At 42.6% G+C, this 25,589-nt stretch overlaps 1 protein-coding gene across 1 annotated transcript in view; it reads right to left on the bottom strand.

The window, feature by feature from the left end:
* Positions 1-594: 594 nt before the first annotated feature.
* Positions 595-25,589, bottom strand: part of plxnb3 (plexin B3) — a 103,885-nt gene continuing 78,890 nt past the window's right edge. Inside the window, exons 9-40 of the mRNA XM_085145935.1 lie at positions 25,151-25,310; positions 24,799-24,907; positions 24,597-24,705; positions 24,399-24,515; positions 20,219-20,332; positions 20,025-20,115; positions 19,166-19,335; positions 18,701-18,852; positions 13,885-13,987; positions 13,666-13,802; positions 13,407-13,583; positions 13,163-13,328; positions 12,946-13,077; positions 11,686-11,790; positions 11,435-11,596; positions 11,123-11,274; positions 10,767-10,867; positions 10,338-10,555; positions 10,065-10,243; positions 9,705-9,771; positions 9,297-9,443; positions 9,137-9,217; positions 8,012-8,090; positions 7,733-7,836; positions 7,543-7,630; positions 7,200-7,366; positions 6,616-6,776; positions 6,373-6,520; positions 6,213-6,277; positions 5,988-6,063; positions 5,820-5,894; positions 595-4,492 (exon numbers count right to left, since the gene is read on the bottom strand). Of these exons, the coding sequence (XP_085002061.1) occupies positions 4,388-4,492; positions 5,820-5,894; positions 5,988-6,063; positions 6,213-6,277; positions 6,373-6,520; positions 6,616-6,776; positions 7,200-7,366; positions 7,543-7,630; positions 7,733-7,836; positions 8,012-8,090; positions 9,137-9,217; positions 9,297-9,443; positions 9,705-9,771; positions 10,065-10,243; positions 10,338-10,555; positions 10,767-10,867; positions 11,123-11,274; positions 11,435-11,596; positions 11,686-11,790; positions 12,946-13,077; positions 13,163-13,328; positions 13,407-13,583; positions 13,666-13,802; positions 13,885-13,987; positions 18,701-18,852; positions 19,166-19,335; positions 20,025-20,115; positions 20,219-20,332; positions 24,399-24,515; positions 24,597-24,705; positions 24,799-24,907; positions 25,151-25,310 (4,017 nt within the window). The 3' untranslated portion in view covers positions 595-4,387. The remainder of the gene's footprint in view (positions 4,493-5,819; positions 5,895-5,987; positions 6,064-6,212; positions 6,278-6,372; positions 6,521-6,615; positions 6,777-7,199; positions 7,367-7,542; positions 7,631-7,732; positions 7,837-8,011; positions 8,091-9,136; positions 9,218-9,296; positions 9,444-9,704; positions 9,772-10,064; positions 10,244-10,337; positions 10,556-10,766; positions 10,868-11,122; positions 11,275-11,434; positions 11,597-11,685; positions 11,791-12,945; positions 13,078-13,162; positions 13,329-13,406; positions 13,584-13,665; positions 13,803-13,884; positions 13,988-18,700; positions 18,853-19,165; positions 19,336-20,024; positions 20,116-20,218; positions 20,333-24,398; positions 24,516-24,596; positions 24,706-24,798; positions 24,908-25,150; positions 25,311-25,589) is intronic.

Here is a 25,589-nt window from a genome sequence, read left to right as displayed (position 1 = left end):
TGGGGAAATGGTAGTGACTAGCAGATAAACATCCAGGAAAGCAAGCAGATGAGTTAATATTACAGATTGTTCTTATTGAACTTATGCATGAACTTCATATCTTATTTGAAAAGCTTGAAAATGAAGGAGATGAAGAAGGTTTCATGTTGTAAAAAGCCTGTTGTGCTGACTATTCTTTCCTTCTCTTTGGACCAGAGGGAGACCAGAGGGCAAAACACAAACTACAGGAGAGAGAAGGCAAAAGTTTGTGACTTTTCCAACACCAACATCTCTGCTGCTGCTCATTTAATGGTCTGAAATCAAAATGGTTGATGGTATAAAGTGCGTCATGGGGCCGTGACAACCCTAGGAGCTAAAGAAAGGTGATTTATTACAATTCATAAAAAGATCCAAACATATTTTCTCACCTCTTCCATCAAAAACATGATAAAAATCATCCAGAAGGAAAAATGTTTTGTGCTACAGATCCAGAGGGCCTCGTTGTGGCTCGCTAGCGCCCCCCAGGAAACAGAAAATTCAGACCTCTCATGATGATGTCGTGAGAAATGATGTCATCATGACATCAGAACTGAAGTTTGAGACGCCACAGCTGAGAACTGTTAAAATTATAACTTTATTTTTACATGATACAAATTGTGTTTGGCCTCCTGCCTTTTCACAATAAAAGCACATTTCCATTGCAGACTGAATCATCATCATCATCATCATCATCCTCAGACAGGTATTTACAGGCACATTTACACACTGTTAGCAAACTGTACACAGTCAGTAGAAACAACTGATCCTGGAGTTCTTTTATACAAACCCTTAAAGTTTCTTTTATTTATTTTTTATTCCCTTATAGTAGAAAAAAAAAAACAATTTCGTAACAAACAGAGCTCAACCAATTAGAGCGGAGGATCAAACTGTACAGAGATCAGGTGACATGCGCATCATCACTGACAAGGCAGGTTTTAAGCCCCGCCCCTCACCTTTTAAAAGAAAGAAAGAAAATTATACTGAAGAAGCACCATAAATCTGCATCTGCATCATCATCATCAACACACGCATGCAGAAATCTATTGTGACCGAAGAACTACAACTACGGGTCAAACACAGGCTCAAAAAGCACACAAGCAAAACACAGAGTCAGAAATAGAAGAAGAAGAAGAAGAAAAGTCCAGCAGGAAGAACTGGGTCAGCAAAATCTGGTTCAGGTCTCTGGTTTGGTTCAGTTCAGTAGCAGGGACCATCATCAGAGTCCACCTGCTAGGTTCAGTCCAGCCAGAGGCCAAAAACACCGGGGACGCGCACCCAGTGTCGTCAACGCCATCCACAAAGACCAAGACGACACACGAACAGCTGAAACATCACGGCTGCCTTGAAGACCCAGCTGTGACGTCGAGCAGAATCCAAATATCCCGAGAGATGTCGACTCTTTAAACCGGGATCTGGAATTTACACGACCCTTTAATCCCGGTATGTGCAGTGAGTCCGGATCCTCGAGGGCTCCGACTGTTTTTGTGCTATAAACATTACAATACTGATGAGAACGAGAAAGCATCCACAGATTTAAAATGTGGTACTGGATGTGCACAGCCCAAGACCTGAAAGCTCTGTGGTTGGTGATTAAAACCACGCAGGGCACCAGCAGCATCCATCTACCCAGTAAAAGTGATACTGGTGAGATCCATGCACAGATAAAACCCACCCCATCCATAGCCTGTTCACCCTGCTGCCATCTGCCAAGCAATGCAGGAGGATCCAGCAGTGCACCACCAGATTTCTTTCTTTTCTTACTTTTTTTTCTTTTCTTCAGGCTGCGATGCTGCTGAATTCATCGTCCATCCTTTTTTCATTAGTAGCATGCAGCAGCTACGTCTACAATTTCCTTTTACCACCGTGTGTTGGGTAATGGTAATAAAAATGAGCCTTCGATCTCTTAAACTTCACTCATTAGATTCGGGCAGATGTGATATCAGAGCTGTAAACTAACACCTGTCACGTGTAGCTCAGCAGATCTAAAGTAGATGAAAAACGGCTACCATAACAATGGCTGTGGCAGCAGCCGGTAACAACCGTGGCACGACACCCGGACCAGTGTTTCAAGTTACTCGTAGCTTCATTCTTGAAGTACACTGCGTCCACCTAATGATAAAAAACATTTTTAACAGTTGCAACTCAGCGGAAATGCTGGGGGACATACACGCCAAGCAGAGAAAAACAGGAAGCTACAATCGCCACAATCTGTGACCTGAAACAGCAGCCGAGCACAGTGTGGTACGTGCTGTTTGTGCTCAGGGTTTGTGGCTTTACTCTGTTGTGTTTGGTGGGGGTGGGTTCTTCTGGCATATTGTCAGGGTTTGTGTAAGTTGCTGTTGTTGTTTTTCCTTCCCTGGTTCAATACAAGTTAAGCATTTAAACTGATTTATTTTCCCAATTAGCAGGGGGATACATGATCAATAAGGCTGCTGTCAGAACAGACAGCGCCACCTAGCTGCAAGAGTGAAGGCACAGCTGGGATTAAATAAGTATAAATAGGACTTACAGTATGTACACACAATAAGTTAGTAACTAGCTAGCACACAGCCACTCTTCATCTCTTTATGTCGCTTACACAAACACACAGACACACACAAGCACACACACACACTCTTTAACTCCTCCCACAGATTTTAGATTGTTTTTTCAGCAGGTTCGACTTCAATGTTTCAGTTCAACATTCAGTGTGACTCCAGTCTCCGTCTCCACCACTGCCTCCTTTCACCTGCACAACACTGTCTAAATTAAGGACATCAGTCATTCGTAGGCTGGACTTTTGTTCAATTCCTTCAGTCCTAAGAAGCTCCAGCTGCACTCTGAGAAGCCTTCAATCACCTAAAATGCTCCAGCAAGCGTACTAGCAGGAACAGGGACCGAAACATGACAGAAAAGAGCTTCAAGGGTTCCTTTCAAGGAGAAAAGAGTTAAAAGGTTTCTTGCACACAATAGCCATAGTGACCTGCTTCTTAGCTTCATTATGGAGTTACAGGAAAACAGTTATGAACCCTTCTGTATAGACAATTCAAAAGGGTTTATTTATAACATTAAAATAATCTCTGAACTTTAACAATTAGAAATAAAATGACATTAGAGCACATATCCTTCAATGCACGTCAGCAATAGGCAGGGAGAGCAAGATAAAGACCCAGCACAGGGCAGAGCAGGCATCAGTGAAGACATATCACTTTGATGAAGTCAGATGCACCATGAAAGGTGAAGCTGGGCTGCAAAGCAGCTTGCACATCAAAGCAACTGCGGGCAGGCTGAAGCAGTTAAAAACATGCTGAGCTACCAGCTGATGTGGGTGAGGACTGTGGCTGGAGTTTGCAATTGTGGTGTGTATGAGCATGCATGACACCCACCTGATTCATAACTACTTCTGTAAGTGGTAAAAGTACTTTTTCCTTTCAGCATATCAGAGTGGAGAGATGCTGCTGAACACATCTGGTGAAATCAAAAGGATTGTCTAGAGTGAGAGTTTCCTAAAATAGAAAGAGAAGTAGAGCCAGCTCCCACTTTGGCTTTGGGAAGCAGACACCCTGTTTACTTTGAAGACTGAGCTTCAAACTCTCACTCTTCTTAAAGCTAAAGTTCAGACTGGATCATTAGTCTGGGACAGTCTAGGAGAGGACTGTCACACTGGATCCTGTTACCACTGCAGTCCCTTCCTTGGAGTCCACAGTTTAAAAAAGATGTGGATTAAATTTGTTTTATGTCTGACAAAGATCCTCACTTGGGACCAGTAGGTCACTGTTAATGAGAAACTGGAGTCACGCTGAAACGTGGTTTAAATGCTCCCTGATTTTGGTTCTTTTATTGCGCTTCTTAAAACTCTGCCCAGATCGGCAACATCAGAGCTGCTGGTTTCAGTAGAAAAGGCGAAACTTACAAACAGCACGTCTGCGACCAGGAGCTCAATAATCAATACATGAGAATCTGAGTATTTCACTTGTGCTTTTTGACTCACAGACAGTAGAACAGCAGGGAACTCTGGGAAACATAGTGCAAGGCAGCAGGTGATGGTGATATTCCCTGATCTAATTGGTAAGATTGTCGTTCTCCACCATAGGCTGGTGTCAGTCGGCGTAATGCGGCTTCAGGTTTGGTTTAGGTTAGTTTAACTTTAGTTTCAGTGCTGCTGCTCTGTGAGGAAATCTAAAGACCTGGGATCTCCTGAGTCGGACTATAAAAGCTCATATATCCTGACACACACACACACACACACATATAGATGCACACAGCAGGAAGACACAGTGCCACAGCAGTCCAGTCATTTCCACTGCTTCAGTCTTTGTAAAGATGTTTCTTATGATTCTTCATCCCCATCCTCCATCATCCTCCTCTCCTCATTTAAGATAAAAACACATCAGAGGTCCGTGACCTTGTTCTCCACCAAGGCGGCGACCTGCTGCAACCGATAGGCCAGCTGCATCTTCTGCCCTGAACTGTCCTCCTCCAGAGACATGATGATCTGAGCAGAAGACACAGTACAGAGAGGGGGACAAGTGCAGAAGTGTAAGATTAGTCTAGTGAGCTGCTAATAACCAAATACACGTTTGTTTCTTTTTTTGTAATCTGTCATTTTAACCACTGGATTGCAAAAATACAATGTAATCTGAATACTTTGTGATTTCTTCAGAAGAAAAGAGTGCACCTGTTACCAAGTATTTTATTTATATACTACACTTTATGCACTGCAAATGTATATAAAACATTTGTAGTGCAATTAAAGTGCTAAGTGAACTATTCAGACACAAACTGTTTTTTAATCAGAAGACTTGTGGAGGACTCACATATTGTAGTATAAGATAAGTTTTCCTTCAGAACTACTTTTATATTTTATTTTTCCTATAAATAAAAACAAATAAAATGTCTATTTTTCACAGATTATCATAAAAAACAGATAATGATCTGGCAGCGTGACTTACTTTGATACACTGACTTCAACATTTAGATTTATTTAGAAACAGATGCTGAGATAAAATCAGATTTACTGTTCTGTAAATAAAATAATTTATTTTATTTTATTTTTAAAGTTATCGGGTGAAACTGACAATGAACCTGTAATCGACTTAAAATTGCTTAAAAAAAAGTCAGGGCTGAAAATAGATTTAGTGAGAGGTGAAAATGCCTGTCAGACATAAGATTTGACACCCATTCTAGCTGTTTCTAAGTTCATAGTATGATGGCGCAATGTTAATGTAATGTTATAGTTTAAAGTGTACATACTGTATTAATTTATAGCAATTTGCACTACTCTCTTGCACAATCCCAGTCTTACTTCTTTACTGTTTTGTATCACTTTTATATAAATACCATGTAGCACTCTCTCACAGTATAAGGTCCTCATTAATAGGTGGCGCCTTTATTTTAACTATGTTGCTTATTTATTGTAGACTCCATTATTTTTATTTTTATCCTGCTGCTGTAACACAATATTGATGCCACAAGGGAAATTGTATTAAAGTATCCATCCATTGATCCATCTACATTCATCCCAATAGCATCCAATCCATTACCAGCCAATAGCCTGTGTGTTTGTACATGTTTAGACATCTATGTGAGGACAGAAAATTTGCATGCTACTAAAACTGTGGAGACCAACAGTCACTTACGGGGACAAAATACCCATTCCTACGAGTTTGAAGGCATGTTTGAGACTCAAAATGTGGTTTTAGTGTCAGGTTGATGGTTAGGGTTAGGCATTAATTTTTGATGGTTAGGGTTAGGGGCTAGGGAAAGCATTATGCCAATGAGATCTCCTCACTAAGATATAAAAACGAGTTTGTGTGTATTACCTGATCATAATATTTGTTGATGTACTTGTAGAGCTCATGAAGAGCCACAAGATTGTTCATTTCTGATGCAAAACTCTGGAGGCAGACAGGCAAAGACAGCTTTAACATCAGTTTTTCTTACAGTTGAATTTCAGTATTTCAGGCTCTGTTCAGTCTGAGTTTACTGACCCCAGAAAGTTCAGTCAGAGTGGAATTCATCTCTTGATAACAGCCTGACGCAGCACTGTGGATGTCACTGTAATACCTGAGCGCATACACAGAAAGTTATCAGTACTGCGGCTCTCGGGCTCAAAGAATCATCAGCTAAATTAGATCTTATCTTCCCCACAGCATAAAAACAGTCTCTCTGTAGTGCATTATAAGTTAAACAATGGGGACAAGAAGCTGTCTCACCTTTCCACCAGCTGTTTGTATCTGGGGATCTCTCTGGCGTACAGCAGCTTGTTTACAGGCGAGTCCTGATTGGAGAAAAAGTAACCATGAAGCCTAGAAAACAAAATCAAAAAACCAAAACCAATACATAGCCAGGCTGAACAAGAGACAGAATTTTTACCCGTCCCACTTTGTGCTCAGAGGTGGTGCAAGAGTCTATGAAGGTCTGAGCGATGACAGACAGAACGGCGTCGATGCTGTCGGTCACCTGAACGTCCAGAACAAACTGAGGGTTCTTCAGGATGTTGACCCAGAACCTGAGAGGGAGACTGGAGGGAGAAAGACATGGGTCAGAGAGAGGGAAAGGGGTGAGGGGGTTGTGGGAGTTGAAAATCTCGATCAGATAACCAGATGTGTGCCTCACCTGTTGGTCTTCCAGATGTGGACAGTTTCTGGGTCGTCAATTCCATGTTTCTCAGCCATGTCGTCCAAAAAGTCGAAGAAAAACCTCACGGCGATCGGAGGAGGACGCTTTGTACTGAGTATCGCCACAAACACGTCATCCACAAACTTTTGCAATGTCCCCTAGTGAGAGACAGAAAAGTAAAGCTGAAGGACAGATAGCCAGGCGGTCAGTTCTCTGGGGTGTATTTGTTTGTGCTTATCACATCCAAGGACAGCTACCTGATAAACGAGTCTGCACAAAAATAACCTTAAATTTAACAGGTATACCTGTAAAGGTTTTAGTGTTTATCCCACACACCCCTCAGACCAAGAGTTTGTCTGTGGAGGTGTGTGGTGGAGAGTTAACTCTTTGCCGCCCCCTAGTGGTAGAAGATGGTATGGCAACAACACGCACACACTAATATCAGAACACACACACACACACATCTATTTTGCACATATCTCCACCATGTGAAATTAATTTGCTGTTTAACCTCCAGAATCAATGGTGCCCACAATGTCTGACGTCCCCACAATGCCTAAAGGTAAGGATATGTGTGTTACCTTCATGGACAGCAGCCTGGTCAGGTAAATCTCTGGGATGGCCTTGGCTCTCTCCCTCTCCCTCATACTGCTCTTTCGGTGTTTTGGGATTTCAGGATCTTCACTGCTCTTCACCAGGTGCCATAGACGGAGACCCTCCTCCTCCTCACCCTCCAGCATTGGCGTTTCTGCAGCCACCATAAAGAGACGGTCAGCCACCATGTTTTGGTGTAACACTTTTACACAGAGTTTTATTTTTCATCTTTTTTGTGCTACATTAATTTTAATCTCTGGGAGTATTAGATTTTAGGGTTTTACATTATATTTTTAATATTGAGATATTCTGTTAAGATGTGTTTCTTACTCTCTCCAGTTTGGAAGACCTGGTTGACTCCCACGCCACCTGAACTTTGAGAACGAGGGATGAGAGCGACCGTGGCGCCGTCGGGAACCTGAAGAACCAAAGAGTAGAGAACGACGTGAACAAGGAGATGGACAACTGGAGGAACAGAGAAGGTGGTGGTGGTGGAACACGATTGGCCAGTTGTTTTCACCTTATAGTGCTGCAGTGTGTTGAGTCGTTTCCAACGACCTTGAACCACTGCTGTGACATCATCATCCGACAAAGTCAGATGACCTGCTTGGCCTGAACGCCACTCTATTGACAAAGAAACAGGTACATATGAGCTGCCAGTCTGGATCTACGGATATGATGACACTATGCATTCTCAGATCCACTAACCGAATATTTAAAACACCCACTAATGCTTCGGCCAATTTAATCTCCTACTTTCAGACATCTCAAACAACAGATAGGTGAGACAGGTGTTTACCGAGGTCAAGACTGTCAGCTGATGGTCTCTGAGAGAATGGAGCTCCTCTGTAGACCTGATCCAGAATCTTATCTTTCACCTGAACACAAGCAGACAGCAAAGTGACAAAGGTATTTAGAAATCCCAGTGGAATTAAGAATATAGACGACTACTTCTATGAATCTGAAATTAAATGCTGCAGTAAAATTTTATATTGTGGTGCAACAGAAAGAACATGCCACCAGAGGGCACTTTTTATCGATGGATCGATGTAGCTGAGCTCAGTGAGCTGTGAAAAATAGCAAGACTGGGAGGGGCTTACATTGCAGAAGGTCAGAAAGGTGAGACAAAAGATGGCAATGCTAGACACCGCAAATGCCACTGGACCCTTCGGCAACCAGAAACAAGAAGGTGGGCATTTTCCCAAAGAGTAATTGCCTAAATGAAAACTCTAAAAGTAAGAAAACTAGACAAAGGTGGCTAACTTTAGAAGTTACTAACTGCAGGGGCTTTTCATTGCAAATGAACACACACAGTATTATTAGTATTATTAATATAACCAATACAGTTTAGATAAAATACAACATTTACAACATCAGGACTTCGGTTTTGACAGAGTGCAGCTGCCCTCAGTTGCAGCTATATGGGCTGTAGCCACTTGTATTGATAGCTGCTTGCATGACCTAACAGTTGTACCTTGATGAAACATTAGTAATTATTAAATCATCTATTATTTCTTATGTAGCAGCATATGGTCGCAGCAGATGGCCGCCCCTCCGTGAGCCTGGTTCTGGCATAGAGTTCTTCCTGTTAAAAGGGAGTTTTTCCTTCCCACTGTCACCCAAAGTGCTTGCTCATAGGGGGTCATATGACTGTTGGGTTTTTCTCTGTATGTATTATTGTAGGGTCTACCTTACAACATAAAGCGCCTTAAGGCAACTATTGTTGTGATTTGTTGCTGTATAAATAAAACTGAATTGAATTGAAATTATGCCAAGCAAGGTTTATTCAGCTAATCAAATATATATTTGTAGCCACAATAACTTCTATCACCATCACATATCACTTACTATCATATGCAGTATAACCAAAAAGTGTGAAGGCATTAAAAATAGACACCGCGCTACCATACAAACAAGCATGTACCTGTGTGATCGTGTCGGTGTCGAGCACTTTAACAGGACATGGCTGAACTTCGACTCCGTTTTTCACCAGCACCGTCAGAGTCTGAGAGAAAGAGATGACTTGTCATAAATGAATCAGTGATTCAGCTGCAGATCAGTGTGATGTCTGTTACTCTGGTTACCACTGAGCAATATTCAATGTCCTCCCGCAGCAGGTGACTGTCATTGAGCGTTCGTTTGGCTTTTCCCGTCACAGCATCCACCGGCCCTTTGTCCACCTGATACTTTATGGCTCTGTAGAGCATGTAGAGAGGCTCTCCCGCCACCTCCTGATAGACAAAAAGAGCAGTGACCAACATTATGCATGGTAGTTTTATACCCAACACTGAGACAATCTCGCGGTTTTTGATTGGTTCTAATTCACAACACTCAAAAAGAAATGTATCAATCTCTGGATACACTCTGCTGAAATGTGAATTAACAATTATGGCCAAAGAAAAATGGACTACACCTCAATGATTCTACTGGGATGTGGTCAGGGACCTGGTGAGGTGGGACAGGCAGTGGGACAGAGCCCGAGAGACAGTTACCTTCAGGAAGGAATAGAGGCAGATGGACATCCAGTTGGTCAACATCTTCTCAACGACCGTCTCTGTTCTGAAAGACAAACAGGCAAGCCAAGACATCAGCAGGACAGACAGCTCCTCCCAGCTGAAGGTATAAATCTGAGCCATACGTTTCTGATTTAGGGATTTGGTCATGTTCACCCAAATAACTACCTAGAGCCGTTCCTAAGGTGGGGGCCAGTGGCAAGGCCTGCTTCTACAAAGACTTTGACTGGTTGTAATAAAAATGTTGGGCTCTTTTTAGGGAACTACGTCTAAACTTTAAACCTGAAAAGACTTCCTGTTGACTTCTAATGTGACTGAAGTTGCTTTTGCGTTGCGTACCGGCGCAGCATGAGTTTGGGGTTCTTGGCAACATACTGCTGCACCAGGTCCTGCAGCAGGCTCTTCATGACTTCAGTGAAGTATTCCAGTTTGTCGTGCAGAGCCATGGTGAGCAGGCTGGCCACGTAGCCACGATCTCGCTGGGAGAAACCCTGCTGGGCCTCCAAAGTGTGGATGAACTGAGACACACACACACACAGAGGCATATAGAAAAAATGTCACCTTAGACGTCATATGACCATTCTCCTGCCTCCTCCCACTATCTCCACTCACCCTGGTGAGGAAGAGTCTGTTATTGAGCAGGTTGTTGAGCTGCTGCAGGCCCTGCTCCACAGTCTGCCTCCTCGACTCGGGCAGATCTAGCTGACGACTCAGTGGTGCCGTCTGCTGGCCAGGGAAGAAAACTCTCTCTGCATATATCCTGTAGTCCAAGAGGGGGACTCCTGGTCCTCCCACATCACTGCTCAGATCCATCATCTCTGTCATCAGGTCTGAAGGACAAGAGGTATACGAGGAGCAAATGGCAGCTTGAGATTTCAAAAACTTAGAGTTTAAATTTAAATGTATCCAATCAAACACAGAGGGCTCAGTAAATCTTTAGTTTTAACATTTTTGGGTAGATCTGCCATCAGGAAATCCAGATGAATAAGAAGTCCAACACAATACGAAGGTTTGCAGTTTATTTAAAATGTGTTTTCATACCAGTGAACTCTTTGCGGCACTGATCTCCCACGTTGATCTCCAGAGTTTCTAACTGCAGTAAAACCTTTTTATAATCTCGGAGAGCCTGTTTACTTTTCCTCCTGCAAAAATCAACAAAACGAAAACACATTAGCTGAAGATTAATGACGAGATGAAGAATATTCTCATAAAAACATCGAGTCGACTTTTAAAATGTCACTGCAGACAAAAATGAAGTGATTGTCCTTTTTGTTTTTTAAGCACAAGAATACAAATAAAGCCGTTTGAGAGGAAACAAAATCCAAAACAAGATGTCACAACAGCAGAGACAAGTTGCCTAAAAACACACCTGGTTTCAGACACAGGTGGATACTTACCTGTACATGAGGATGATGACCAACACTGACAGGATGATGACAGCTGCTCCTGCCCCCAAACCGATCTGAGCAGCCAATGGGACAGCAGGCAGCAGAGAGTTGCTGTCGTACTGAACCAATCCCAGATCCACCTGCAGGTTTCCCATGAAAACCTAACAGAAGACATGCAGACAGAGAGTGGAAAAGGCTGAGTGTGAGAATGAGTAAACCACTGGCCCTTGCATACCAACCGAGCTGGAAAATCCCTAAAAAGCATCTCTGCCTTGGATATGAATCCCTGCAAAAGCCAACAGCTCAAAAACCAAAGAGCACCTTGAGGCTAGGAAGCTCATTGCTGTCATCCACACTGAGTGGTTGGACCTCTGGAGGGTCACAGTACAGGTGAGTGCTGTCCAAAGTTTTCACGTCACACTCCTGATCTCCAAGCCAAGCCTTCACTTCCTCTTTGGACATGGCTCTGGTCAGGTCCTGGCCCTGACGGACGACAAGAGACAGAAACGGAGGTTAAATCTGAATTTATTCCGTCTGCATGGCTCAGGATTCACGTACGACAGTTGCTGTACCTCCACAGCGATCACTCCTCCAGGTTTGAAACGGAACGGCACGTCTAGATTTTCTCGGTTGATTGGAAATAAAACTGGGTTTGGATAGTAAGTGAAGCTTTTACCCTGGAAGACAGACAGGCAGAGAGACAAAAAGGTTTTCCATCAAGCATTAGAAGTGGAAAATAGTTCAGTAAGGCTTCATTCACACTGGATTTCTGTCTGTCAGGCAGGTTTCAAAGCACGTATGCCTCATTTTTCAGCCTCGGGAATAATTCCAGTTAAAATCTCCTTTTATTTAAAACCCTTTCAGTCCCTTCCTTTTCTTTTAAGTAAATTGCTATTCAAATCCCTCTTGAGCCTCATCCTTTATTTTCAATCATCTGCATCCTTTTTTTATGCTTTTATATTTGACTATGTGAAAATTAAGGAAGTGGAAATTTTTGTGCGGCTCTGTTAGACGTTAGGGAAGCAACGTGACACAGGCCGTTCTCACTCCCGAGGCGTAACATGCCGACGTTTTGTCACGTCCCGCGGCGTTCCTGAGGAACGCAAAAGGAGACCGTCGGCGTTCTTATGGTACGCGGCGGGTTATGGCTGAAATCCAGTGCAAGGACGCTCCCGCGGTAATAGACGTTCCAGCCCTGTATTCCAGCCCTAAACCTAACCTTATCCCTAGCCCTAACCATAACCTTTTTCCTGACCTGAACCAAGACTTTAATGATGTTAAATAGTGTTTCTAAGCGATTTGCAGAAAAAGAGCGAACATGTGTAGACTGAGTCCATACGGTTCTCATATTTCCTCATTTTTCCGAGGTCGTCATTTAGGAACGTGGTGGGTAGCCGAAAACGTAATATGTTGACGATTTGTCACCTAGCGTAAAATGTTACGCTTTGGGAGTGAGAACGTGTTGCGTGACAACATATGCCCCATTTGTTCATATTAATGCGTCACACTGTGTTTAAAGTGAAGTAAAAAATTAGGCTTTGATAAAGAAATGCATGTGTGCCGCTTCACTCTTAATTCCAATAAATCCATACAGCAGCCCAGCATCACCCCTTAAAAAGTATTTGAACTGACAAAATTCAGATTTTGGAGATTTAATCTGCTCCTATGAAAGCAGCAGAACTGACTCTGAGCAGCTCGTGTTTGCGGTGCATCGTGGATGTACGATCAAACGTCACAGGACCAGACGCTGAAGAAAACTGGACGAAGTCATCAAGGATGAATTCCCACTATAATCCACCCTGGTGTTTGACCCTTTTAATCATGGGAGGTACCTTGATGCTCTCATAGTGGACTCTGACGTTATCAAGCTGAAACCAGACGCCCTTAACTTTGACCTCTGGGTTCACTCTGGGGGTCGGGCAAGTCATCTGAGAGGACGACAGGATGGAGCAGCGCTCTGATACCTGAGAGGCAGACGGGGAGGTAAAACAGGCGTGAGACAGGCTAAAAATTTTAAAAGCTTGTCTCCGATTGGTCCGTTTGTCTTACCGTTGTCATGGTGCTGTTAAAGACGAGCTGCTGCTTGGAGGTGAGAAGAGCCAGTCGTTTCTTCCGTTTCACCCTTTGTACCTCTAGAGGCTCCACCCACACAGATATGATTGGCTGCTGCACCACGTCCAGGTTCCTGCCCTCCACTCGTATGACACGCCCACCCCTAAAACAGTCAACAGCTAATTAGCAGGTGTGCGCGTGTGTGAGGATCGAGCGCAGGTGTAAGGCGACTGGCGCTTACGCGTAGAAGCTCTCGGCAGGTATGGCGCTGGTGACGACGGGGTCTTCGAGGTAATGGAAGGTAACGTTTGGAATAGTCCGCTCGGCTTTACCAAACAGAACCCGAACTGGGACGAGACCCGTCCGATTGCTGGAACCAGTCTGACACACCAGCTGCGTGTCATTCACCTCTTCAACTCTGAGAACAGGCGAGGAGACGGACAGTCAGGCACGCAGTAGTATTAGTGCCGCAGTACCAGAAGCCGTAGCGTTGTACTTACATGTAGCAGGGCTGGCTGCCCAGGAAGGCACTCAGGTCAGACGTCTGCCCGGTGAGCAGCTGTCGTCCTTTGATGGTCAGCCTGGTTCCTCCGGAGACGGGACCTTTATTAGGAATGAGATCCTGCAGCAGAGGATCCTGAACCACAACACGTTAGACATCAGATACACCTTTATACTGGTGACCAGATACCACGTAACACTGGGCTACTCAGTCTTACCTGATAGGTGAACATCTTTGTTGACCTCCCACGAGTTGTTCCCACAGTAACCAAGATGGGCCCTTCTTTCTGCTTCCCACTAGGCTGCAGCTCACACACAACCCTGATGCACACACACAAACACACACAGAAAAGCAAACATGAGCTTGTGTGTCCATGCAGAGGAGGACAGCTACACTGGTGTACCGACTGTGGAAGATTCCTATTGGTGGAACAACACTGGGAAAAAAACAACTTTTTATGGTTTATTCCTTTGAGCTCTGAGTCACCATAACCACATCCCAACTGTTCTGTCGTGTGTCACTTATGTGTGTGTTTATCTATTTATCCACATTTATCCAGTGACTGTTAGGGAAAATCAATTTTCAAGGTCAAAATCACATATTCTGATAACATAGCCCTGCTATAAGACACACGCTGCAGTCTTACTACACCTACACGACAGGTGTCACAACTAGGGATGGGTACCGGTATCCAGTGCCATGACCGCATTTCGGTGCTTTATTTTTCCTGAGCTGTGATACACTTTAGATTCCAGCCAATCATTTTACGTTTCCGAGGATAGTAGGCAGGTCCAGGTACGTACGTTCTTTTAGAGCAGAGCTACAGATTAAAAATGCCCAAGGCGAAGCGGTCAAAAGTCTGGCTGTACTTCACAGCAAAAGATGCAAACTCAGCAGCTGCAACAAGTGCTTTAAGCTGATACTGTGATACTGTCAAAGGAGGTAACACCTCGAATCTGATGAAACACCTGGCGACGCATAGCGGTTTTTTAAAGCCAAGAAATGCGCCGTATTTGATAGCTTGCTGCGAGACCTCACACCGTGCACATCTACTGCGGGTGGGGTGCCTGTTATCGGACCCGGAGTTAGCAACATCCCCCAAAAACCCGAAGAGGAGAGTCCTGGCCCCTAGCCCTGCCAGTGTAGCAGAAATGATGACGGATGATGATGATGCAGCAGCAGCCGCTCTTCTCTGCGTGGGTCGCTTAATGTTGTTCGTGTGTAATTTACGTTGAGTAGGCTAACCACGTTATTACATTAATGCATGTAAGGTGAACTAGCAAACATCATCATAGTTACATGCGGCTGTCTTCTTGTTTGATGGCAGATGCTCCCTTCACCCTGGACAAAAATGACCAAAGAAAAAGTGGAAAACAGCTAAACATGAGAGGTTTTTGGACAAAGTTTGTGTTTTTTCCATTGTTTAAGCTGCTTCCAGCCAAGAGTGATACCATAAATCCCCTATAGCTGCAGAAAAGGCTAACATTGTTATCTTTTTACAAAAAAACAGCTGAACATGAGAGGTTTTTGGACAAAGTTTGTGTTCTTCATTCTTTAAGCACCGGTTTGAGCACCGTTTAAGCACCGGCACCGTTTCAAAAGTACCGGTTTGGTACTGGTATCGGATAAAACCTAAACGATACCCATCCCTAGTCACAACTCAGAACCTGATTGGTTCCACACTGGAATAGAAATGGAAAAAGTCAACTCAGGAACCAAAGTAACCATCCTCAGAACTTTCCAGATTTCTAAACTGCTGTAGCAGTCTCACCCTCACTCTTTTTACTCTTTAAAACATTTTCTTTCTGATTAAGATAATAGTTAGGGCTGGATCAGGTGACCCAGAAGTACCTGTGCGACAACCATATAATAAACATGGCTGGTTAAACCCTGTGAATCTCATTTATCAAATGCACTGGAGCATCCTTCGTGGAAGTAAAGGAGATGATGATAACCCACAATTCAACGAGTGCACCATAAGACTATTAATGAAAGCAAAGATAAAAATATCTGACACGATGATGGAGGCCAGCGTGTAATTTACAGCTACGGCTTCCATCTTTTATAATAATGCATATGCTTTGAACTTATAATAGCCTTTTATTAAAATCTGCGTGTTATCTGTAATGTCGATTTAGAAATATAATAAGCTTAATTAAAATGATCAAAGTGAAGCGAGGGTTACAGTGTTACACTGGCTATGTTCTCATTTGGGATATTTCGGGATTAGCATCATTAATTCTATTTCAGAGATGCTAAAAGCCTTAATATGGTTCGGAGATGTTAGACTTAACACTATTTCTTAATACCAGCATTTTATTTCACCAGCATGGATGTTACATTATATTGTTCATATTTATAAAGCCTCCATAAAACATCAAGATAAGAGCACAAGTTTTTGTAGTCCCTCTACTAAAATTGTAGTTTTATCACGGAAGATCAGCATCAACAAAATTCACTGTCACAAGCTTTTGCATCTTTTCTTGACCTTGTGACATTTTCCATCAAGGTCAAATAAGATGTGACCCAGTTCTTTTTTTGCCCTTGTTCTTTAGCCTCGTTCCAACCTCGAGGAAGCTTTAACGTGTTTGCCTTTACTTGGTAACATCAAGCTGAAGTTGAGATAACAACATAAAACTAAACTGATAAAGTTTTAAACTTTGGAGCAGGTCCCAAAGTTCCTAAAGATACGAAATCCCCGAGGCTGAGTTGGTGAAAGTATTCTAAAATTAAACAAAGGCGTGCGGAAGATTTCAATCTGATAGCTTATTCAAAAAAAGCACGGAGGCTAAATCAAAACGGAGATTTTGCTCCCGAGGGAGTGAGTTCAAACAGAATCAGTTCTGAAGAGAAAAAGGTTTCGCTCCATAAAAGCTCGTGTTTGAATTTTCTCCCTGTGTGAGCATCAGATAGATTTGTCTCCTGTTAAAGGCTCTCCCTGATCTAAATCGAGGCTCTGAGGATGGGAGGCGTTGTGCGCTGTACAGGTTGTAGAGCTCCTTAGGGCAATAAAGAAAAGTGACTCAACGGGCTGCTGGTGTCACACAGACAGGAATAAGAATATTTGACTATGTTAGAGCTGCTGAAAGGAAATGAGAGAGGACACGTTAGAGTGGCATCCTTGGAGGATTTCACCTGATTCTAGACTTTTTCTGTTTCAAGGTGTTCACTGAAGACTCTTTCAGCGCTTTAATATGAGACATATGAGCACAATCGAGCACTGGAGCATGGCTGGAAGTGTTTCTGATTTTATTATGATGTCGCAAAGGTGACCTGTAACTGTTTGGATTTAACAGGTCATTTCACGTGTCAGAAGTCAGTACACAGCTTTGTGATCACATCCACAGTACGAAGTGTCTTAAACCTGCATGGTTTCTAATGGCCAGCAGGGGGCGACTCCTCTGCTGCTAAAAGGTTCTAGCTTGTATGGAAGTCCATGAGAAAACAGCCCTGGGCTTCCACACTGTGAATTCAGTAAACATTTTCCTGATGACATCATCAGCTCAGTCATTGATTTCCAGTAATAATGAATAAAACATTTAGTTACTTTTGTAAATTATAGTTCTTACTAGGGTCAGAAAGGAGGCCTATCCAGGGTGTAATCAGCAACATATGCCAATGAGCCTCAGTTTCTCCATCAGATCACACATATGGTTTAAAAACACCAAGATGGCGACAGCATAAAGACTCACTTGAGGCTTCTTAATGGGACTTCACTAACCAGCAGAGATGGGCAGTAACGCGTTACAAGTAACGCTACTTGTAACGCTTTACTGTAATCTGATTACTTTTTTCAAGTAACGAGTAAAGTAAGGGATTACTATTGCAAAAACGGTAATTAGATTACCGTTACTTTCCCGTAGGAACGCAGCGTTACTGCGTTACTAAAACCGTGATTTTTTTGCGAGAATGTCTCATGACAGTGACGTAAGCGAGTGCGACGTTCGTGACAACAGCTGTGTGCAGATCAACAATGGATCATATATCGAGTGCGGCGAGAGTATGAGCGTGCAGCGTTTAAAGTGTGGAAGTACTGACCTTACTTTGAGTTTGATTCCATAAAAAGTGACAAAAACATTAGTGTCAGTTGTGCGTGGGAAGAAAACTTCTTTTTACAGCGAAAAAAACCCTAAACAAGCTCCGAGTGCGCAATGACGTAATGGGAAATTCACAGAGAAACTCGCGGATTCTTCCACTGACCGCTGAGGCTCACCTGCACCAGGGTAAACCTCCGCCTACCCCACTCCTGCTTTACAGGTGAAAATAGAGCAACAGGACCGCTAGTCTTTGATTTTATTTATTTTCTGCTGTGTTTTACTTGCATCTATTTGAAAGACTGAGTGTAAACACAAAAAATATTTTATTTTATGTGCTGGAATGTGCAGAAAATAAGTTTAAATATTAAACAAATTTCTTCTAGTCAGAGAATGTTGCAGATAATTTAATTTTTGCTTGATGCATAAAGTTAAAAGATTAAAACTAATAAAACAAGTTTTAAAAAGAGACTTTTCCATTTGATTACATTTTGTATGATGGATTATGCAGAAAAAGTAGAATTGGGCTGAAAGATCTATCACTTTATCACCTATTCAGGTTGTAAATCGTGTTTTTAAAAAGTAACTAAGTAACTAAGTAATTAATTACTTTTGAAAATAAGTAATCAGTAAAGTAACGGGATTACTTTTTTGGCGAAGTAATCAGTAATTAGTTACTGATTACTTGTTTCAAGTAACTTGACCAACACTGCTAACCAGTGGGTGATGTCACGGCTGCTACGTCAGACTTGGCTGAGTGGGTGTCTGTGGTTTTACACCTTTCAGAAGAATATTGTTGGATTGAAAACTTCTGGACTATCATCATGAAGACATTGAGAATCCCAGTTATTGATATGTTGTTGTGCTGAACTGGTGACTGGCAGGTTTGTTACAGAGCAGGCAGAAAGGGAGGTCTCATCACATCTCTCTGTGATTCAGTTATGTGCTGAACGTTTGCATAAAGGAATCCCGTAAACACTAATGTAATCATCATGTTACCTGGTGGAGATCTTGTAACCTTTAGACTGAGGCAGGCATTGAATACCCGCCACAGTGACTCCGCCCACCACATCCTCATACTTCATGCCCAGGTTTGATCCTGTGATCGTCACCAGAATGCCGCCTTCTAGAGGACCGGAGGCAGGCTCCACCTGCAGACAGACAGGTAGAAACAGTTTGACACACAGACTGATCTTCCGATCATTATAAAAGGACGAGAGACGGAAATCTGCAGGAGAATTGTAGGAACACAAAGATGGCAGCTGTCCTGCCCCCAAATAGCCAATAACCACCTTTGAAGCTGCTTTTATTGGATGTGACTGATGATTCTGTACATGCAGTTTTTAGGTCCCAGTGACCACTGAAATTAAAGTTTCACTCAGACAGGGCATCAAAATTACTGCCTGGATTTGATCCAGTATGGTGCACAGTTGCTTCCTCTACATGGACTTTGACGAGACCCACCTTTGTGATCTGAGGAGGCGGGCAGGTGTCTGCAGGTTTACTGGAGCAGGTTCGGCTGTACACACAGCTCGGGGCTGGGCTTCCAGGACACCATACACAGCCGTACTCTTTAGGCACCGCCCTGCACTGTGAGCAATCTGATTGGCCAGCTGAGCAGTCATACAGCTGGACTGTATATTAATAAGAAAAGGAGACAAATATCATGAATGCATTTCTCTTTCTGTCTTTGTGAAAACATTAACCCCCATCCTCACCCACATGCTGACTTTGGTCAAACATAGTGGGCCTCATTCACTGTGGGAATGCATGAGTCTATGTGAGTGAGTGTTTTTCACACAGACTCAGACTGTATGCACGGGTATACAATGACACACAGCTGTCCTAGAAAATGTTAATGCAGATATTTAAACTGAATAATACTAGTAGTGACATTAATACCAGAAACAATATCAAAATTAGAGTTAAATTTATAGTTGCTCGTTTCTAATTCTAATAAGCAATTGATCTTTTATACTATATAAAAAAAGACTTAATAAAGATAATATCTGAGTTTCAAATGTTTAAATTAGAATTATTAAAATGCTTTAACATTTAAAACCATTCATTTTCTAATGCTTTGGTATTAGAGCTGTGTGAAATAACCATGAAATTGATGTCCTTTCATCCTTACTGCTGAACCCTCATTTCTTGGCAATATTCCACATATGGTTTCAGTAACTGCAGCGAGGCTTTTGTCGTAGGGCTTTCCCTTTCCCTGCTGCCTCTTCTCCTGGTCTGTGTTTAGTTTATGTATCACATACAGTTCAGGATTCAGGGGACACAACACTCTGATTCACTCGTAAAAACACTAGGCTCTTACGTCGGAGTCCAGGTGAGGCATCAATGCGTCGTTCCCCTCTCCGCAGGTAGACAGGAGCAGAATACTGAAGCTGACTGACTGGATGTTGAAACTGCAGACGTTGGGACAGGTGGACAGACAGAATTTTAAATATCAGCTGTGTGGTTACTGCCATTAACTAATTATCTGCAAACGTGTTTGCGTGCGTCTCTTACTTGATGCTGCATGCAGGTGAAGGTGTGCGTGTTGTCGTGCATTTTCTCTACAGAAGCTGTCAGATTAGTCGGGGATCCTTCGATTTCAACAACACACACATACGGAGCTTCATCCTGCAGAGACACACACAGACACTCAGCTGTTTGATTTTAGTGATTCAGGTCAATAGAACAGACCAACGCCCGAAGGCTGGTACCACGAAAGTAGTTCAACATATCCGGGATACCTTTGCCTTATCTGGTACATTTCATCTGAACGGCCAAACTCTGTAAAGTAGGTACCAGACAAAGCCTGGGGGCTAGAATCAGCCAGTCTTTGAAAATGTGAAGGAGGGTGTATAATCTAGACTTTTAACTGTGTTTTTATTCAGATTTTTTTATTCATTTACTTATTTATTTTTTGCCTGTCCCGTTTGGTTTTTTTGCCATCAGAATTATTGTCTAAAGGCGAAGAAAGATACCCAACGGATTTACTTTACCAAATTGACCATCCCAGCCTTGCCATAATGGTCTATTTGATTCACCTTTTATTGTTTATTTTATTTATTTTTTATTGTCACTTGCTAGATACGGGACAGACTTGAATGAGGAAAAGAAAAGGGAGAAAGGAAGAGGGGGAAAAACAGCGGAGAAGAGGGACGGGGTTAAAGGGCAAAAAACCAAAAACCAACTAAATAAGCAGACAAAAGAAATACATCTATCAATCACCTGGATCACCTGTTGAGAAAGAAAAAAGAAAACAAGCAGAAGAAAACGAGAGCAATACAATAAACAACATCACAATGATCTATGGGAATATAACGGTAAATACTAAGTGTTAAACATTATTGTGCAGCACGTAATATCAACAGCACACAGTGTGCTTTGAGGTAGTTTGTGTGTGTGAGCACCCGTGTGTACACCTGTGAGCATGGACGCGCTTGTTTTTTTAAAAGGTTCCTTCATGTAATGATCTGCTAGAGCATAGGTGTCAAACTCTGGCCCGCGGGCCAAATTTGGCCCGCAGCCTAATTACATTTGGCCCGCGAAGCCATACCAAATTACCATCAGAGCTGGCCTACTGGTATTATACAGCTAATATATATATTGTTTAGTATTAAGCTTTGCTTGTTCCATATTCAGTTTTCCAGCAAAACTTATTTGAGTCCATAAGAAAAGATTCATCCTCATATCTGGAGGAAGATTTTTTTTTTTTCAATAAATATTAACGTTAGCCCGCGACTTTGTTCCAGTTTTGAATTTTGGCCCACTGTGTATTTGAGTTTGACACCCCTGTGCTAGAGGGTGTGGGGGGGGGGCCACAGCCCCGTCCTCCAGGGCATGAAGCAGGTATGGAGGAGAAACTCCAGACATCCAGAGGCCCCCAGAACACAAGAGACCAAGGAAGACCAACAGAGGGGCAGCCGCGCCACTGTCCCAGAAAGAGCTGAGGAGAGTCCCAGATGAGGGGTCACTCAGCAGCCGCGGAGCAGAAGCCAGGGGGGGTTGCAGTGACATGAGCTTGTACTACTGATAAAGACCTCCCCCACGCCTATTCATACTACACGAAAGTAAATACGATGTATATAAACAATTAAATAACAGAACATTCCCGTTTTTTCACTACTACAGGAATTCATGATTTTTAAAGTGAGTCCACAGGAAAAACATGAAAAAAGAAAAATTCTGTTAATTAACAAAAAACAATCTGTGCACTGAGCTAACAAAAGTTTTACACATTAATTTCAAAAGTATCATTATTGTATCACACAGACAAACTGAGATGTATTGTTGAATTTGCACTTTTTTGTTGTATTAAAGCGTCTCAGGAGTTAAATGTGTGGTTAAACTGTGTGGTTTCGCTGGTCCACGATCACACTGGGCTGTATGTGGCTCATGATGTACAATGAATTTGCTATCGACCCTCTCACTATCTGCACACAGAGGTTCACAGGATTTTGCGGTTTTGCACACGTTGATTTTGTTTCTTGTTACGAAGAGTAAACCAAGGTTAGACCTAAATAAATTCAACGGAAAGTCCCAAATCATAAATTGCAGCACATGCTGAACATAATATAGGAGGTCGTTTATTTTAATTGAAAGCAATACTTTTTAAGTGCATATTATCACAGTAACATGATGGAGCTGCAGCTGCTTTCAGGATTAGTTCAAAGCTGAATTTTTATCTGATGTTGGAGGTTTTTTGATGACAACGGCTCTGAAGATGAAGAAGTAACTGAGGCTGCTGATGAGGATTCTGCGCCTTTTACTATTTACATTCAGACTTATTGCAGTTGAACACAGGCTTCATAAATGTCAGTTTACATAAGAATGAAATTAATTTATCCATCCAGCAGCAGCAACCTGATAATTAGCTCAAACTAAAACACTGAAAATGAATTTATGATTCTCTCAGCTGCCTCGAACTCGCTGCTGTTAACAAACAAGCAGATATCAAGTAAAAATGTCCTTTTTGTGGAGCCAGAAGACCTGACGCACTCCTGGAAACGCCTGCCTACAGCTGCTGCAGACACAGATGTAGAAACACGATGAGGAGCCAAGGCTTACTGAAACTAACAGAGACTCCTACACTCAGTCTCTGAGCGTTTCTTCTTCACTCTCTACGTGTTTATTCACCACTTTGCATTTAATCGTTAGTTATGATTAATCTCTGCCTCTTTTCCACAGTGTGTCTCTTGTCCCTCCCTGAGCCTGGTTCTGCTGGAGGTTTCTTCCTGCTAAAAAGGAGGTTTTCTGTCCCACTGTCACCAAGTTTCCTGGTTTGATATGTTTATTGATTAGCATTCAAATATCTCAGTGAAGACAGAACAAAGATTTACCACAAAGCAAGAAAGCATGAGACAAGGCTAATCAAAAGGTATTGGCTGAAGCATTTGCTTATTACGCCAACCCTTTTAACAAAAGATCTTTTAGCATGCAGCTCCTGTACACAGGGCTCGAAGCAAATAATAAAATTCAATTCAATTCAATTTTATTTATATAGCGCCAAATCACAACAAATGTCACCTCAAGGCGCTTCATAGATACAGAGAGAAAAGCCCAACAATCATATGACCCCCTATGAGCAAGCACTTTGGCGACAGTGGGAAGGAAAAACTCCCTTTTAACAGGAAGAAACCTCCGGCAGAACCCGGCTCAGGGAGGGGCGGGGCCATCTGCTGCGACCGGTTGGGGTGAGAGAAGGCAAACAAGGCAAAAACAAAACAAACAAACAAACAAACAAGAAAAAACACCACCACCTTAGTAAGTAACTACATCAAAGCAAAAGAATCAAGAGGTTTTCTGTTTTTTGTTTTTGTTTTTTTTGTTTTTTGTTTTTTTGCTCTTTTCATTCTTGATATATATATTTTTCTAATACTCTATTTTTAAACATATTTTTAAACAAGGAAAATGAACTACACCTTTTTAAATCACTGTCATAACTATTCCACAGGTTAACTCCTCTAACAGAAACACATCTCTGCTTTATATTTGTCCTTATCTTGTTTTTTTTAAAGAAATCTGTTCCCCTTAAGTCATATTGACTCTCTCTGACTTTGAACAGCTTCTGAGTACTGGGGCAAAGCAAGTTATTTTGTGCTTTATACATTATCTGTGCCATTTTATATTCAACTAAATCATAAAATTTCAGGGTATTCAGATTAATAAACAAAATGTTAGTTGGTTCTATATAGTTTGATTGGTTTATAATTCTTATAGCTCTTTTTTGCAACTTGAAAATAGGTACTTACTCATAGGGGTCATCTGATTATTCAGGTTTTCTCTGTAATATTGTAGGATCTTTATCTTACAATATAAAGCACCTTAAAGAAGACTGTTGTTGTGATTTGACGCTATATAAATAAATCTAAATTGAACAGCATCAGATCGGCTTCGTGTTTATGTGCACGCCACACTCAGACAGAGAACAGTGTAGCAGTGCAACCAGATACAACAACCAGGCTCCAAGAAACAAAAGCTCTAACTTGGTTACGCTAAGTGTCACTTTTTGGGAGGTTACAGCAGACAGTCGAAACATGAAATATCAGTCTGATCTGACTAATGTTCATCCACTTCAAACAAAGACTGTTTTTACAGGTTTTTTTGGTGTTCATTTTGTGGTCTAAATATTACTAACAGCGTTTGACAGTTCCATTTCGATCCCCGTCAGACTGAAATGAGGTCAGAGACGCGGACTTACAGTGTAGACGTCCAGGTTTCGTCCCCGCAGCACCACTGTGGCGCTCAGGCCCATGGGAACTAAAGCAGAGCTCTGTAGGTCGTAGACTAGCGGACAGGAAGTAGGACCAGGAGAGTCCTGCAGACAGAGAAGGGGCGGGGTTAGAGACAGGCTGACAGACAAAAAGATGGAGACGGACGGGGCAGCGGGCCGTCTTACTCTGTGGTTGAGGATGATGTGCTGGTTTGGACAGCTGTGGTTGTGAGTGCACAGTTGATCCAGAGGACACCAGTTACAGCGCCACACACTGCTGACACACGCCAAACACCTGAAACACACACCACGGCCTTCAGCGTCTCCTCCATCACTGGTTTAGATTCAGATAAACGTACAGCACCGTCACTGTGCCTACGTGACTTACTGGGAGCTCTGGTTCAGTCGGCTTACAGCCATGCAGTCATAGAAGGTCATGTCGCCCGTTGTGACGGTCACATGACCAAACATCAGTGACACGGGCAGGATCATGTGATCTGCAGGTGAGAGGAGACAGAAGTTACACAGTAGCACACCTGAATGGAGACGTTTTTACTGTCACTGCGTGCTGCACTCGGACTCAAACTGCTGTAAAATGCTTCACATGCAGTTAAACCTCCTGATATTTTTGGCAGACTCGTTCTGAAACACTGTGTACTGGGACACACTAAATCTGTTTCTGGCACGCTAAGTAGGATGGTATTATGGAGGATTGGAACGCGCCCACAGTTCCTACTCACCGCTTCCTGTGGGCAGAGGTGGGAGGTGCTCTGGGGCAGGGGATTGGCAGGTGATGCTGTTTCCCATGACAATGGCAGGCTGAGGCGGGAGCAGCCCGAAGAGGCAGGACAGAGACTCCTCCTTTGCGAGGGCGGGAAGCTGGGGGACCGACAGCGTTACCTGAGAGGCGAACACAGAAACACGGTTACTGCTTTTCCATCGGGACGCTTCTGTCTGTCTCTAGAGCAGCTGTGTCTCGTATCAGCAATCCTTCCCTTGTCTTACTGTCAAAAAAAAGAAACGCCCATTGACAGTTTGGGGTCTTTCTATTATTTTTCTTTACTTATTTATATATTTTAGGTTTACAAACGAGAACAAAACCACTTCTGTGCTGGTTGAAAAGCTCTCAGTGTTACTTTCTTTTCCTTCTATTTTAAAAATAAATATTTTTACTTCACA

Source organism: Neolamprologus multifasciatus, chromosome 20 (genome assembly GCF_963576455.1).
Source record: "Neolamprologus multifasciatus chromosome 20, fNeoMul1.2, whole genome shotgun sequence".
Taxonomy (NCBI): domain Eukaryota; kingdom Metazoa; phylum Chordata; class Actinopteri; order Cichliformes; family Cichlidae; genus Neolamprologus; species Neolamprologus multifasciatus.
Note: the sequence above shows the minus strand (reverse complement) of the source record. Positions and strands in the feature narration are given on the sequence as shown.